Raw genomic sequence first — 12,878 nt, 5'->3', positions numbered from 1 at the left:
AGTGTACATGAAGCTTTGATTCCATGACTTGTCCACAAGGCCTGGATGCAAGCGGATGTTCTGGCAGGGAGAACCTCAAGATGCTCTCGACTCGATAACTACTACCATTTTACATATCCAACTTAGACTGCTAAACTCTCAAGGCCAGTGAAGGGAGAGGAGAAGGCCAGCCATGGTGTTACGCCAACTCCATACAACCAAGATGCTGGGCCCTGGTGGAGAATCCAACTCCCTCCATAGCTTTACCCCCATGCGACTGGAGCCGGGTGAGACGAGAGCGCACGGTGTGGTGCGGACTTAGTTACAGACGCCTTGCGCGCTACCCAATTCTTGCTTACGATGCTTCGCTCTTCTTCAACTCCTCCTTGATGGAGGATCATAAACTCCTGGAGGATGAAAAAACTGCCTTAGGTAATTTCTGAAGTGAGACTCCTTTCTTTTTCGCCCGAGTTCGAAAAAGAGGCAAGGTGGAATTCTGGGCCGGCCAGAAAGGTCGCCGGATGTCAGAGAGGCAACAGAAACAATAGGCGGACTTGACGCACGCCCAAGGGCAGGGGCTGGGAGTCAGTAACGCGGGGCCAATGGTGGCAGACGCCAAGCTAGGGGCAGTATCCCTGCCGGGCACTGAACACTTCAATGACAAGCCCACCAGGCATCATTGTGATCCTTCCCAACTGCCTTCTTCCCCATGCAGTCCTCAAGAAAAAAATCGCTTCCATCCTTCGACATCGGTATCCCTATCTCAATTGTACAACCAATCATTCCATCAAAAACTATTCCAGATCTTCCTTAACCCAAAGGATCTAGCTGTTTTACAGCAGGGTCACGGTTTGCAAAAAGGAATCTTGAGACCAATCAAGATCAAAGCAGCTCTTCCTGAATCAATTCATCCCAGTATTCACTCAAGACGCCAAAAAACATCTACTGAAGGTGGTTTTGACCAAAAAGTTCCATAGATCATGGGGACCACTTGGAAGAAAGATCCATCTTTAGATCAGTCAAGATCTCCCATTTGATGAAAGATCTTGCAATCTGCAGATGCAACACATAGAATCACAACTGGCAAACAGACGCCCCCCTGCTCTATAAGCCTCCATGATCGTGGTAGTTCCAGAGTCCTCAGGCGGCTTCCTTTGGTTCCATGGTGTTTACCCTCAGAGTCTGCCCTTTGGTAGGTGCCTAACTCCCCACAGATCTCACCAGGCATGGTGGTGTGTTACACACCACTGGACTTACAAGACCAGTCACACATTTGGTGCAGTCACGATGTCACATATTCTGACCCTTCGTAGCAATGTCGTTAGGCATTTTAATAACTTCAAATAAAGTCTGATTTTTCATTTCCTCCTTTTCAACAGTTATTCCTTTGGTCAGTTCAGATCGCTCTGTCAGACATGCAACCAAAGACACACATAGAACAAACTCCATTAGACTAACTTCAATCAGTTCAATAATGGAACACAAGAATCGTCTGCTCTTTTGAACAAACACACAATGGCTGGGTTAGTATGATCCAGTTCCATTAGCCAGATTCCAATTCTGATATAAATGTGCTTCCTTATGTCAGGAAGACCATGGATCCTTTTCAAGTTTCTCATACTACTGCCCATTCATCCCACCAGCAAAATCATCTCACTCACACCATGCTGAACCAATGCAGTGCAAAGCTCATCTTTGTGTGTGGATGTCTTGCTCATGAGAGAGGGCAGACCTTCCCCTCCAATGGTGGGGCATATAACCGCAGGACGGGCCCAGGCAATTCGGGTGGACAATATGGATGGTATCTGTCACATGCACATGGCAGATGAAGGTAGGTCATAGGCATAAGCAGAGTTCGACTCTCTTTGGCAGTGCTTGTAGCGGTAAGCCCTCAAAGACAAATTTTAGTTTCGGAAACACAGAATCGTGACACTTCCCTCGTCTTCAGTGCTCCAATGGCAGAAGCAATGAACTTGTGTACATGGAGTTAGCGCACTAGCTTGTGCAGCGCGGCGATCCCAACGTACAAGCAAAACAACCAGAGCAGAGGTGATTTCATCGGATTCCTTTCTGGGGACCCAGCAAGCTCAGCTCTCTTCATGTTTCACGAAAGTGGTCTCTTATTTATTTCCTCTTTTCCTAGAATCTCTCAAGTGTCAGCTCATCTTGCTAGAGTGGCTCAAACTCCCCAAAACAGCATACTTTTCCCATTAGACCTAGCCCTCACTTCTACTATCAAGAGATTCTTTCACTCCCTCGCCTTAAGTTATCCCTCCCGAGACTCTTGTATCTCTTTCCCTCCCCTTTCCACTCAGTAGGCTCAAGTCCTTAGTTTGGCTATCTCATGGCTCTCCAAGAATTTCCCTCCCATCTCATCTATTCCTCCCTCATTGATCCATCAGTCGCTTGCAATTCTCCCCTTTCCCCCAGTTGGCATCTGTTGTCTCCCTCTCCCATCGCCCTCTCATACCTCGCTCCTTCCTCTTTTAGCCTCCCTCCGTTCTGAATCTTATTATTGTCCTCCCTCTCTTTGATTTTTTTAGCACCCAGTTCCAATCCAAATACCGCCAGGCTTATTTTGGCATAAGGGAATAAATTCTCAACTGATCCATTAATAGTCCTCTTGGTTCTGCCTGAACTCTTCCTTTCAGGACTTTCTAGCTTCTCAGATGCTGCTTCACATCTCCTCCTCCCGAAAGTTCACCTGTTAGTATTTCTGAATTCATTTCATGTCCCTCTTTAAAGTTTACCTGTTCTTTTTTTCTACTTTCATGGAGTTCAATCTTCTTTCTCTAAGGACCTTTCCCACAAGCTTCCTTCTTTTCTTTTTCCCTCTTCTTCTCTCTTCCCTCTATTCTTTAATCCTCCTGTTTTCCCCTTCCTTTTCAAATATTCAAACTTCTTTTCTCCTTTTACTTATAAGACCTCCTCACTTCTAGCTAGTCTTCTTTCAGCAATATTTCCTCTTTTCTTCTTCTAAATTCTCATGCAGTCTCCCTCTTTTTTTCAAGCACTTAGCTGGAATAAGGAAATAAATCAGGCTATTTTTCCAGCTGTGTGTTTCATCCTTCTCAAATTAACCCAGAACAGAATTGTCATTTTCCACTGTACAAATCTATCAATGATTGTCATCCCTTGTAAATCTTAATCACCAGAAAATTCCAAATTGTCTGAACAAAAATTTGACAATTCAATCTGTCTCTTCAAGTTTCTTATTTGTTCAATAGAGGAAACAATTCTTTGTATCCTTTTCTATGTTCATTCCCCATAAGAAAAGATAATTTGCAGTTAACAAGAGGAAATTAGAATTGGGCATAGAGCTTTTTTTGGTTTTGTATATGAGATTAGACCATTCCGTTAGGCTAATTTCCCTTTCCTCACTCAAGCATCCTCAGACAGCCCTTGCCATTTCTAAGCCGTGGGCCACTCTGCTACAACTCCAGCTTTCATCTCCTCAATTTGATTTTCTTCTTCTCACCACTCATGCAGCTGACCTGTTAGGCTCCATCTCATGTGCTCTGTTTGTCTCATATGTCCTGCTTCTCTTTGCTAGGCCACCTGGTAAAAGGGTCTAGGTGTTGCATGAGCTCTTTTCCGTTTCTTACCACCCTCTTCCCTGCTGGGGCGGTATACTCGTTATGTGTGAATTCTTCTTTCTCACCTCTTCTTAGGCATATGCTGTTGGACCTTGTGCCTTCTAGAGGATGTTCAGACACACTTCTTTACCCTCTTTCCTTCTCTTAGACCTGTTTATTTTTAGTGAGTGTTGTTGCTTCTCTTTCTGGATCCTATCCAAGTGCCCTTCTCGTTCTGAGGAACTTCTTGGATCACTATGGGGGTCACCTAACTTACTAACTGAAGTTGGGGGCACTCTCTAGCAATCTGAGGTAAGGGGGAGCCTAGTATTGTGAACAAACTGGGAGCTTATAGAATGGGGTTAGCCAAAGATCGAAGCTTAGTTTTGGTACTATCCCTCCTAAAGGGGCCCTCCACCAGGACTAGCAACCCTTTATTTCACATCTGTCTGCTGTAATCAGCTTTTACAACCTATTTTACTTAGTTTAACTAGAGACTCTAGCAGTCTTAGTACCACTATCAGTGTTCAGCCCCCACCTACTCTCACTGATAATTTTTTGGTGCTCACCTCTGCTGGGGGATCTGTACCCGCTCCGTTTGCCCTTCGGACTCACTCCGCTCCCCTACCCCACCCCCAAATTCCACCCACCCCACTATACCTAAACTTATACATCACCCTACTCACCTGACTTTCTTCCTACTCCAATCACCATCCATAACTAATTCATAGCTCCTCCTACTCTAACATCACACCCTTACCTGCACTCACTCCTCCTTTGTCCTACTCCAATCACCATCCAGAACTAATTTATAGCTCCTCCTACTCTAACATCACACCTATACGTGTACTCACTCGCCCCTACCGCAACCCCTTTATCAAATAACACTACTAAAAGCTTCCAATCAAAAATAATGCAAGTCCTATTACCCTTACTACTACTAGCCCTGACATCCCTTTCCTATACTACAGCCATACAGACTAACCTACCCTTAGACACAATCACATTCCATACTACACATACCATAAGATATATCACCTCCCACATATGCTTTATAGTCTGTCCAACATTATTTTCCACAAATATTATGCCACACACATCCAACACCCATCTACCTACTACTATCAATAGGAAAGCAGTATACATATCATTCTCAAACCTAACCTATGTTATCAAACACATACTTAATCTTAGTAAAAGACTCCTCATAGCTGGTGACATGCACCCAAACTCAGGGCCCTCCTTTACTAACCTTCCAAATAGAGCTCAATCTGATCTCCTAATAATAAATACCAACATAAGAAGAATTTCAAATAAACAAGTAGACTTACACACTTATTTCTCACTACTCCCCTGACATCGTAACCATTACCAAAACATGGCTTTAAAACCACATATCACTAGTGATGAGATTCTACCACCAGGTTACAACATCCTAAGAAAAGATAGAACAACTAGGAAGGGTGGTGGAGTCACAATTCTATTTAAAAATGAAATAAACCTCCAACCATTTCATACCCCTCTACCATCATTTCAAAATGCTGAAACCATAGGCTCTATTCTATCAATAAACAACGAGAAGAAAATTAACATCCTTTGTTGCTACATTCCTCCTGGAAATAACTCCCCAACTGTAGGAGAAATCCTTCATTGGTTGAATCAAAATTGCCCTCAGGAAACAATTTTACTAGGCGGCCTCAATACCGACTGGCAAAGTTTCAGCTCCATAAACCCTATCAAAAGTATTAACCTCTGCAATTTCACACAACTAATTCAACACCCCACCAGAATAGATAAAAAAACCCACAAACCCATTATTGACCAGACATTAGTAAATACCCCCAAGCATCACTATCTGGTAGGATCCCTACCTGACATACTCAGTGACCATCTCCCTACTTTCCTCCTCAGGAAACAAACCAAAATCCTCAAACCCATAACCTATAAAAACTCGTAACTTAACCCCAGATATACTAAACAACATCTTCCACCAATGTAACTGGCTCCCCCTAAAAAAACTATGCCTAGATCACACAGTAGAATACTTTAATAATACATTTATCTCAGTTCTAAATTTCATAGCACCTTTAAGAAAGAGAAAAATCAAAGTAAATTATGCACCATGGCTAACTCGGGACACAAGAGCCCTCCTTAAAACCAGAGACAAGACCTGGAAGCAGTGGAAGCAAGACAACTCTGAACAAACCAAAGAAAAGTACAAACAACTTAGAAACCTAGCCAAATACAAACCAAACAGGACAAACAAAACTACTTCCTAGACCTTCAAAACAAACACACAAACAACCCCCAAAGGTTTTGGCATTCTATCAACTCACTGCTAAAATCTGGAAAAATTGCTACCCCCACCCCCGCCTCCCCATATACTAACAGCAAAGATATTGCCTCCCAGCTTAACTCTTACTTCATAAACTCAATCCAAACTCTATCCAACCAGCTAACAAATACCAACACCTCATCTCACACAAGCACTAGAAACACTGAGAATACTACTAACCAACCAACCAACCATCTTTCTCCCTCTCTCCAGTCCCTGCATCAAAAATTAGAAACCTACTCCACAAACTAAAACCTACCACACTAGCTGCTGACAGTATACCCACTAACGTCCTAAGAATGGCAGCAGACTCTCTTGCTTATCCAGTATCAGTCCTAATAAACAGGTCCATTCAGGAAGCCTATGTACCACAAATATGGAAAATGTCTTACATTATACCTCTACACAAAGGAGGAAAATCTTATTTCCAACTACAGGCCAATAGCTTTTTCTTTCCCCATTATCTAAGTTCCTAGAGAAATGCATACACTCTCAAGTTATGCAATTCCTAGACACTAACAAACTTCTCTCATCCACCCAACATGGTTTCCGCCCACACCATAGTACAACCTCTGCTCTTCTCTCATTCACCAACCTGGTTAACCAACATAGAAACAACAACTATTTATCTGCTACCTTCTTAGACCTCTCAAAAGCATTTGACGTGGTCTCACACCCTAAATTACTGGACAGCCTCCATTCTCTATCCTTTACTTCCTCTGCCACCTCCTGGTTCAATAGCTACCTATCAAACAGACAACAATCTGTACAATGGAATAATGAGCTATCCCCAACTCAATAGGGGTACCTCAAGGCTCTATACTTGGCCCACTACTTTTCACAATTTTTACAAACAATCTTGTATACCTCCTCTAAGCAATCCTCACTAATTCAGTATGCAGATGATTCCACTCTCATCTGCGCAGCCTCATCTGTCAATACCCTCCAACAACTAGCCCATGAATCTTTCTCTGCTATTGAAAATTGGATCACCAACATATACTTAACCTTAACAAAACCAAACTTCTGCTGTTCACACCTAATAAAACTAAATCCTCCCCCTCCACTTTCTCTATCTCATCTCGGAATGGCACTGTCATCTCTCCATCCACTCACACAAAACTCCTAGGAGTTGAAATAGACAACAACCTATTATTTGATCTTCACATAGCACAAACTATTCAAAAGGTTCATAAGAAAATGGGAACCCTATACAGGAACAAAAACTTATCTCATAGAAAAGGCACGAATCACTCTAGCTCAAACACACCTCCTATCGACACTTACGTATGCCGCACTATCCTAACCCACACTAAAAAATCATATCTGAATAAGTTAGAAGCATGCTACAACAAAATAGCTAAATATGCCAATAATTCCCCCTTTAGAACGCATCACTGCCAAGTACTAAAAGAAATTCAGTGGCTGGAATTTCCTAACCTACTATCTTACCAACAACTCACCTATGCCTTTAACATCAGAAACCACCAAGACAAAACTCCAGCCCTCAGTAACTTAATAACCTCCCACTCTTCCAGTTGCCCTCTACGCTCTTCCAATAAACCCCTACTCAGTGTTACTACTGCTAACAACACTGCAGGAATAGCCCTATATTCCCACATCATAGCCAAAATATGGAACAATCTCCCCACTAATATAACCTCCACAACAACAAATGCAAACTTCAAACAGTCACTCAAATCTCATCTCAAGACAACTTGGATTTGCCCATGTATCACATGACAATCCCTATACCTTTCTTCTATCTTCTATCAGTCTACTCCAGTCTAAATATGTATTCACAATGAAACACTTAGTTTTATAGTGTTCTTTTGCTCCCTTCTATACGTACTTACTACATCTGTAAGCAGTTCTTACTACCTTTGTAAAACTATCTCAAACTGTATCTTTTGTCTTGCAAAATCCTGATAACTACTGGAAGCCAAATTCTGAAAAATATCTGTCTAAACCCATTCACTGAACCCTTGTGCTATTTCTCAAAACTGCATCTTAGTCTTGCACTGCAAGTTTAACTATTAGTTAACAAAGTAAGAATAACTCTACTTGTAAATATAGTTTTCACTGCTACCTGTTTTGTATGAATATCTCAAGTTGTATAAATGTATGTATATCTGTAATTGTATAAATGTCTTCTTAATTTTGGAGCTTTTCTCCCCGGGCCTCCACTGAGAATGGACCTGGCCCAGCTGGATTTTCCCAGTTAACAAATGTAAAATAAAATAAAATAAATAAATAAAAATTACAATTTACCAATTTTCTCTAAATTCAGAGCTGGTTTTGTCACTGCAGTCTTGCAGGGCCTTATAGCTGGTCCTAATGCTATCTAAATTCCTCCTCCCATCCTTAGCTTTGGAAATCTACCCAAATGTGATGACTGCAACAGTGAAACACGAAGAACATAGTACAGTTGTGTACACTTACCATAAATGTAGATGTTCGAGTGTATTCACTGTTGCAGTCCTGGTTACCCTCCCTCCAGCTCCCTGGCTTCTTTTGGCTATACATCTATTCCTTTTTACTATGCTTAAAAGCTTTTTGGGTTGTTTGCTTTTGCGTTGGAGGTATAACCTTGTGTGTGTGTGTATATGTATGTATATATATATATATATATATATATATATTTAATTGCTTCCCTTTAGGGGGGCACCTGACATCTGGGGCAAGAAAAACTGATTTAATGGCATCGGCTGCATGCTTGATACCCCTGACTATCTGATGTCATGGAAGATGAGACAACAACCGACGCAGGACCCAAGACTTTGATAATCAGGCCGACTGAGGGCTACTGCAAGCAGATAACCCAAATGTGATGACTGCAACAGTGAATACACTTGAACATCTACCTTTATGGTAAGTGTATACAACTATACTTTTCTTCTTTAGCTGCTGGTGGTTTCTTGTTCCAGGCAATTCATAATGAGTGTGACAACTGTCTTACTTAGTTTTATTTTTGTTGGTTAACTAACCGTCTACAGTAGGGAGAGGAGTTTCTAGAGGTCATCTTTTCCATGAAATGCCATATTTGAAATCTCTAACTCAGAATTCATCCTGACCAACATCAGCATAATAGAGATCAGCAGGTAATGCTACTGTGGTCCTGTAGTGTGGCCTACATTATTAGCACCCATTTCTGTTTGTATACTACCATTTTTAGAAGAACGGTCTCACCTCTTAGCCAAGTGTTCATAATTTGCCTTACTACTTTTTTTTTTTTTTTTTGCTTATTGTTAGCCCCTTATGCAAAATGTGAATCATGCTGCAGTCTGCAGAAATAAGAGGTTTATTTACATTGAACAGCAACTTTAACTTGTAGCTGCTGGCGATTAAGCAACATCGCCATGAGTACCCACCTATTTCCATTTAAATTCAGCTGCACATCAGTAACTTTTTCCAGTGTATGTGCTTAGGAATTAAGAAAGTGGGCAGGTTTGTAATATATTATGCCTTAGTTCTCTCCACCCCCCCCCCCTTTAGCTCCCCTGTATAGCTGTCTGATATGCCCTCTTAACCCAGGTACAAGGAATAGCTGATATAGGCCATTTTAGATATGACTCACAAAAAGCAGATGCAGGCAGCTTTCATATATATTACCAGGCAGAAATTAAAAAAAAAAAAGAGAAACAAAACAATGCTGATTGGAGCCAGTTCAGACGTCTGCCTCATAGAACATTGGTTAATGTACATATTTTTATATCAACATTTTATGAGTAAGTCTGTCAAGGAAACACCAAACCTGAGCAAAAGATATTCTGAATATTTTTACTCTGGAGTAGTTTTAACTGCCAAAAGTAACTTCAGTGCTTTACTGTTTACTGCTGTTGATACATCATGACAGGGGATGTGGTGACGCACTGCAAAGATGACAAAGGGGATTTAGATTGTATCAGTTTACACTTGCATATTCTGTGGCACTGAATAGATCACTTAACTGCTTTTGGCCTGTGTTTCTTCTCTAAAAGAGACTTGAATGTTCCACTCAGAGTGCCTGGTCAGCAATTTTTTTATTATTGTAATAACATCTCTAGTAATTTGTTGTAATGGTTTTGGAATACATCTACATTTCTCTTCCCTCTTTTATAGAAATTGGAAGTCAGAAGTTTTACAAATATAGCAAAGACAAGACAATGACGTGGTTAAAGAAGAAGGTATTGCCTTTTAAGTTTTAGTTTTATTTATTTATTTTTTTGCCGTCATGTTTAAGTGAACAAGGTATAATAGTTGTACATGCTGTGTATCTAAATTTCTGTGAAATGTGATTGTTGGTGTTAAAATGCACTATGGAAATTTCCCCAACTGAAATCAACTGCACTTGTCTTCTAAAAAGTTGTAAATTTATGTAAATGTTCACAACAAATCTCATACTGCCTGGAAAACTAGATATTGTATTGAGTGAATGATACAGAATTTTATTTCACACATATAATTTCAGAATGTCATTTTTAAGATGTAGTTTCAATGAACCAAATTTTAATCAATTTTAATAAGGCTATGGTAACAAATTATACATTGGATTCACATTGCTTAAATAGAGACTATCATTGGTAGAAATTTGAGTATTTTTGAAAATGTTGCTATACCAGCTAGTATTATAGGGCAGTGGTCAAAGCTGGTATATAGGAGTGTAAATAATTTGGAGGCTATATGAGAGGATGAATGTGGTAAGTGCATGATTCTATTTTGTTAGAGGAAATAAGGAAGCATGGAATTTGTGTACAGTATCCAAATAAACAAAGTGCCAGGCTGGCAAGAATGCAGGTTATTAAATTTATTCAACTTAAAAGTAAGAATAAATATGGGTAAGCACTTTCACAATGCAGTAGATCGCTCCATCAGACAATCACATTAAAGAGAAGAACCATCTGTATAACAAAAAGCACTGTTATATCATTTCCTGTTGTAAGAGGCCTGTCAAAATTTTTTTAAAACACCAGTAAAAATTTTACATCACATAGTAGCAGTATACTTACAAAACACCAAGGTACAAAACTGTAAAACATTCATATAAAAGATATATATGCACACATTTTAATGTGGGAGTAGGTGTGCCTTCAACATAGGCTTCAGTGACACAACCTCATTTAGTTCTGGAAACTTATCTGCGTGGAGTGACAAAATCCAGGCTTGTTCCCTTGTCTCGGTCTTATTCTTAAGATTTCTTTCCCTAATATTAGCTCCAATTACCTCCAGTGTCAGAAACTTAAACTTATGGGAGTTCCCTTCAGCCACCACATGGTGTGCTAATGCATTTTCCTGCCTCCCATTCCTAATGTCTCTCAAGTGTTCCAAAACCCATTCCTTAAAGGAACAATTGGTTTTCCCTATGTAAAAAGGATAACAGAGGGTGCAGAATGCAAAGTAAATTAAGTTATTTGTAGAACAATCCACATAAAACATTTATTCAGCAGAAAAACCTAAATGGGGATGTTTAAAAACAATGCCAGGTTGTACAGAACTACATGCACTACACCTTCGATCTTGATAAGTGCCTTGCCGCTGGGACTGTGGAACCCCCCCCCCAATGCTCCCTTTCTATAGTATAGTTGTCTCTTCAGATTGGGGTTGTTTCTAAAAGAAAACCATTGAACTTCTAATACAACTCCACTCAATTCTTGGAGATAGTTAGAATCCCCCAATATTTATTCACTATATCACAGAAAGTATTTACATCGCTCGAAAATGTGAGTGGAACCCTCACTGTACTTTGTGAATCAAATATAATTAATGCCTCTCCCTCAGGTAGCTGTTGGGCATAATATTCTCACCCCTTGCCTTTCCTTTCTTGCCAAAATATGATGATGGAACATGTTGCCAGTTAATGCTGTACTTACTTCCCACTGTGCAAGTGCTAAGTTGGCGTAGCTATTAACACATGCTGTAACCATTGCCACGTCAACATTCTGCAGAAAAAAACTCTCATCAAAAACAAACATATTATTTTCTAACAAAATTTCCAAAAGATTACAGATAAGTTCAATCTTGTCATGAGAAAATCCATCTTTCCCAGTCAAGAAAGTCCTCACGTTCTCTATCCCCCAAGTACTGGGGATAAGTGTAAATAAAGATGCCACATCCATTGTCACAAAGTAAAAATCAGGAACTTGGTAAACCCAGATATCGATGGTGTAGAGACTGCAATAGTGATTTTGGAACACTTGTGAGACATTGGGAATGGGAGGCAGGAAAATGCATTAGCATGCCATGTGGTGGCAGAAGGGAACTCCCATAAGTGTAAGATTGTGGGTTATCCCTGCTGTGGTAACCTTCAGCAGGCCTGAATACCAGAGTCAGTGTATTTCTGCATCGGCTGCTGTCGCTTGCTGTCTGATGTCAGGTCATCAGTGTTGTAAAGGAAAGCAGCCGACGTCATTACATCAGTCTTTCTTGCCGTGGAGCCCATAGCAGAAGTAGTTTGCAAGTGTGCCGGTTGGTCACTAACAGAGTTTGAATTACAGCTGAAAACATCTAAAGCTAAGTACCACATTGGGGATCCTTTTTTCTTGCACCAACCGATGTCCGAAAAAGTTAACAATTGTCTCGCCTGTGGAAAGCAAATACCACACAGAGACTTTCACTCATACTACATCACTTGTTTAGGCTAGACGTCCCCCGTTGACGGTTCTGTGCCCTCTTTAACGCGAGAAGCATTTGTGGTAGAGCTGTTATTGTAGCCAGGTATTTTCATCTTCCATCTTCACATTCCGAAATGGCGTCCGTCAGCCAACAATCCGTAGACATTCTGAAAAAAAATTAAGGATAAAGATAAAGGCTAGGCCTTCTAATGACTCTACCGCTAAGCAGGTTGTCGGTTCTCCGGAATTCAGTGAGGTGCCTTCGCAGCCCATGATGCCCAATTCGATACCTTCACAGGCCTCTACTGAGACCCTTTTGGAGTCTGGTATGCCGCAGAAATCTTCTTTGTCTTCCAAGCTTTTGGGTCTCTCTACCTTGGTTGGGTCCAGACCCACGAT

At 40.8% G+C, this 12,878-nt stretch overlaps 1 protein-coding gene across 2 annotated transcripts in view; it reads left to right on the top strand.

Moving 5' to 3' along the window:
- RNASEH2B (ribonuclease H2 subunit B) overlaps nucleotides 1-12,878 on the top strand; it is a 593,154-nt gene that overhangs the window by 313,463 nt on the left and 266,813 nt on the right. For both annotated transcript variants that reach the window (XM_044071685.1, XM_044071684.1), the window contains exon 6: nucleotides 9,991-10,055. In XM_044071685.1, the coding sequence (XP_043927620.1) occupies nucleotides 9,991-10,055 (65 nt within the window). The remainder of the gene's footprint in view (nucleotides 1-9,990; nucleotides 10,056-12,878) is intronic.

This window comes from Protopterus annectens, chromosome 5.part0 (assembly GCF_019279795.1).
Source record: "Protopterus annectens isolate FY-2018-M chromosome 5.part0, PAN1.0, whole genome shotgun sequence".
NCBI lineage: Eukaryota > Metazoa > Chordata > Ceratodontiformes > Protopteridae > Protopterus > Protopterus annectens.
Note: the sequence above shows the minus strand (reverse complement) of the source record. Positions and strands in the feature narration are given on the sequence as shown.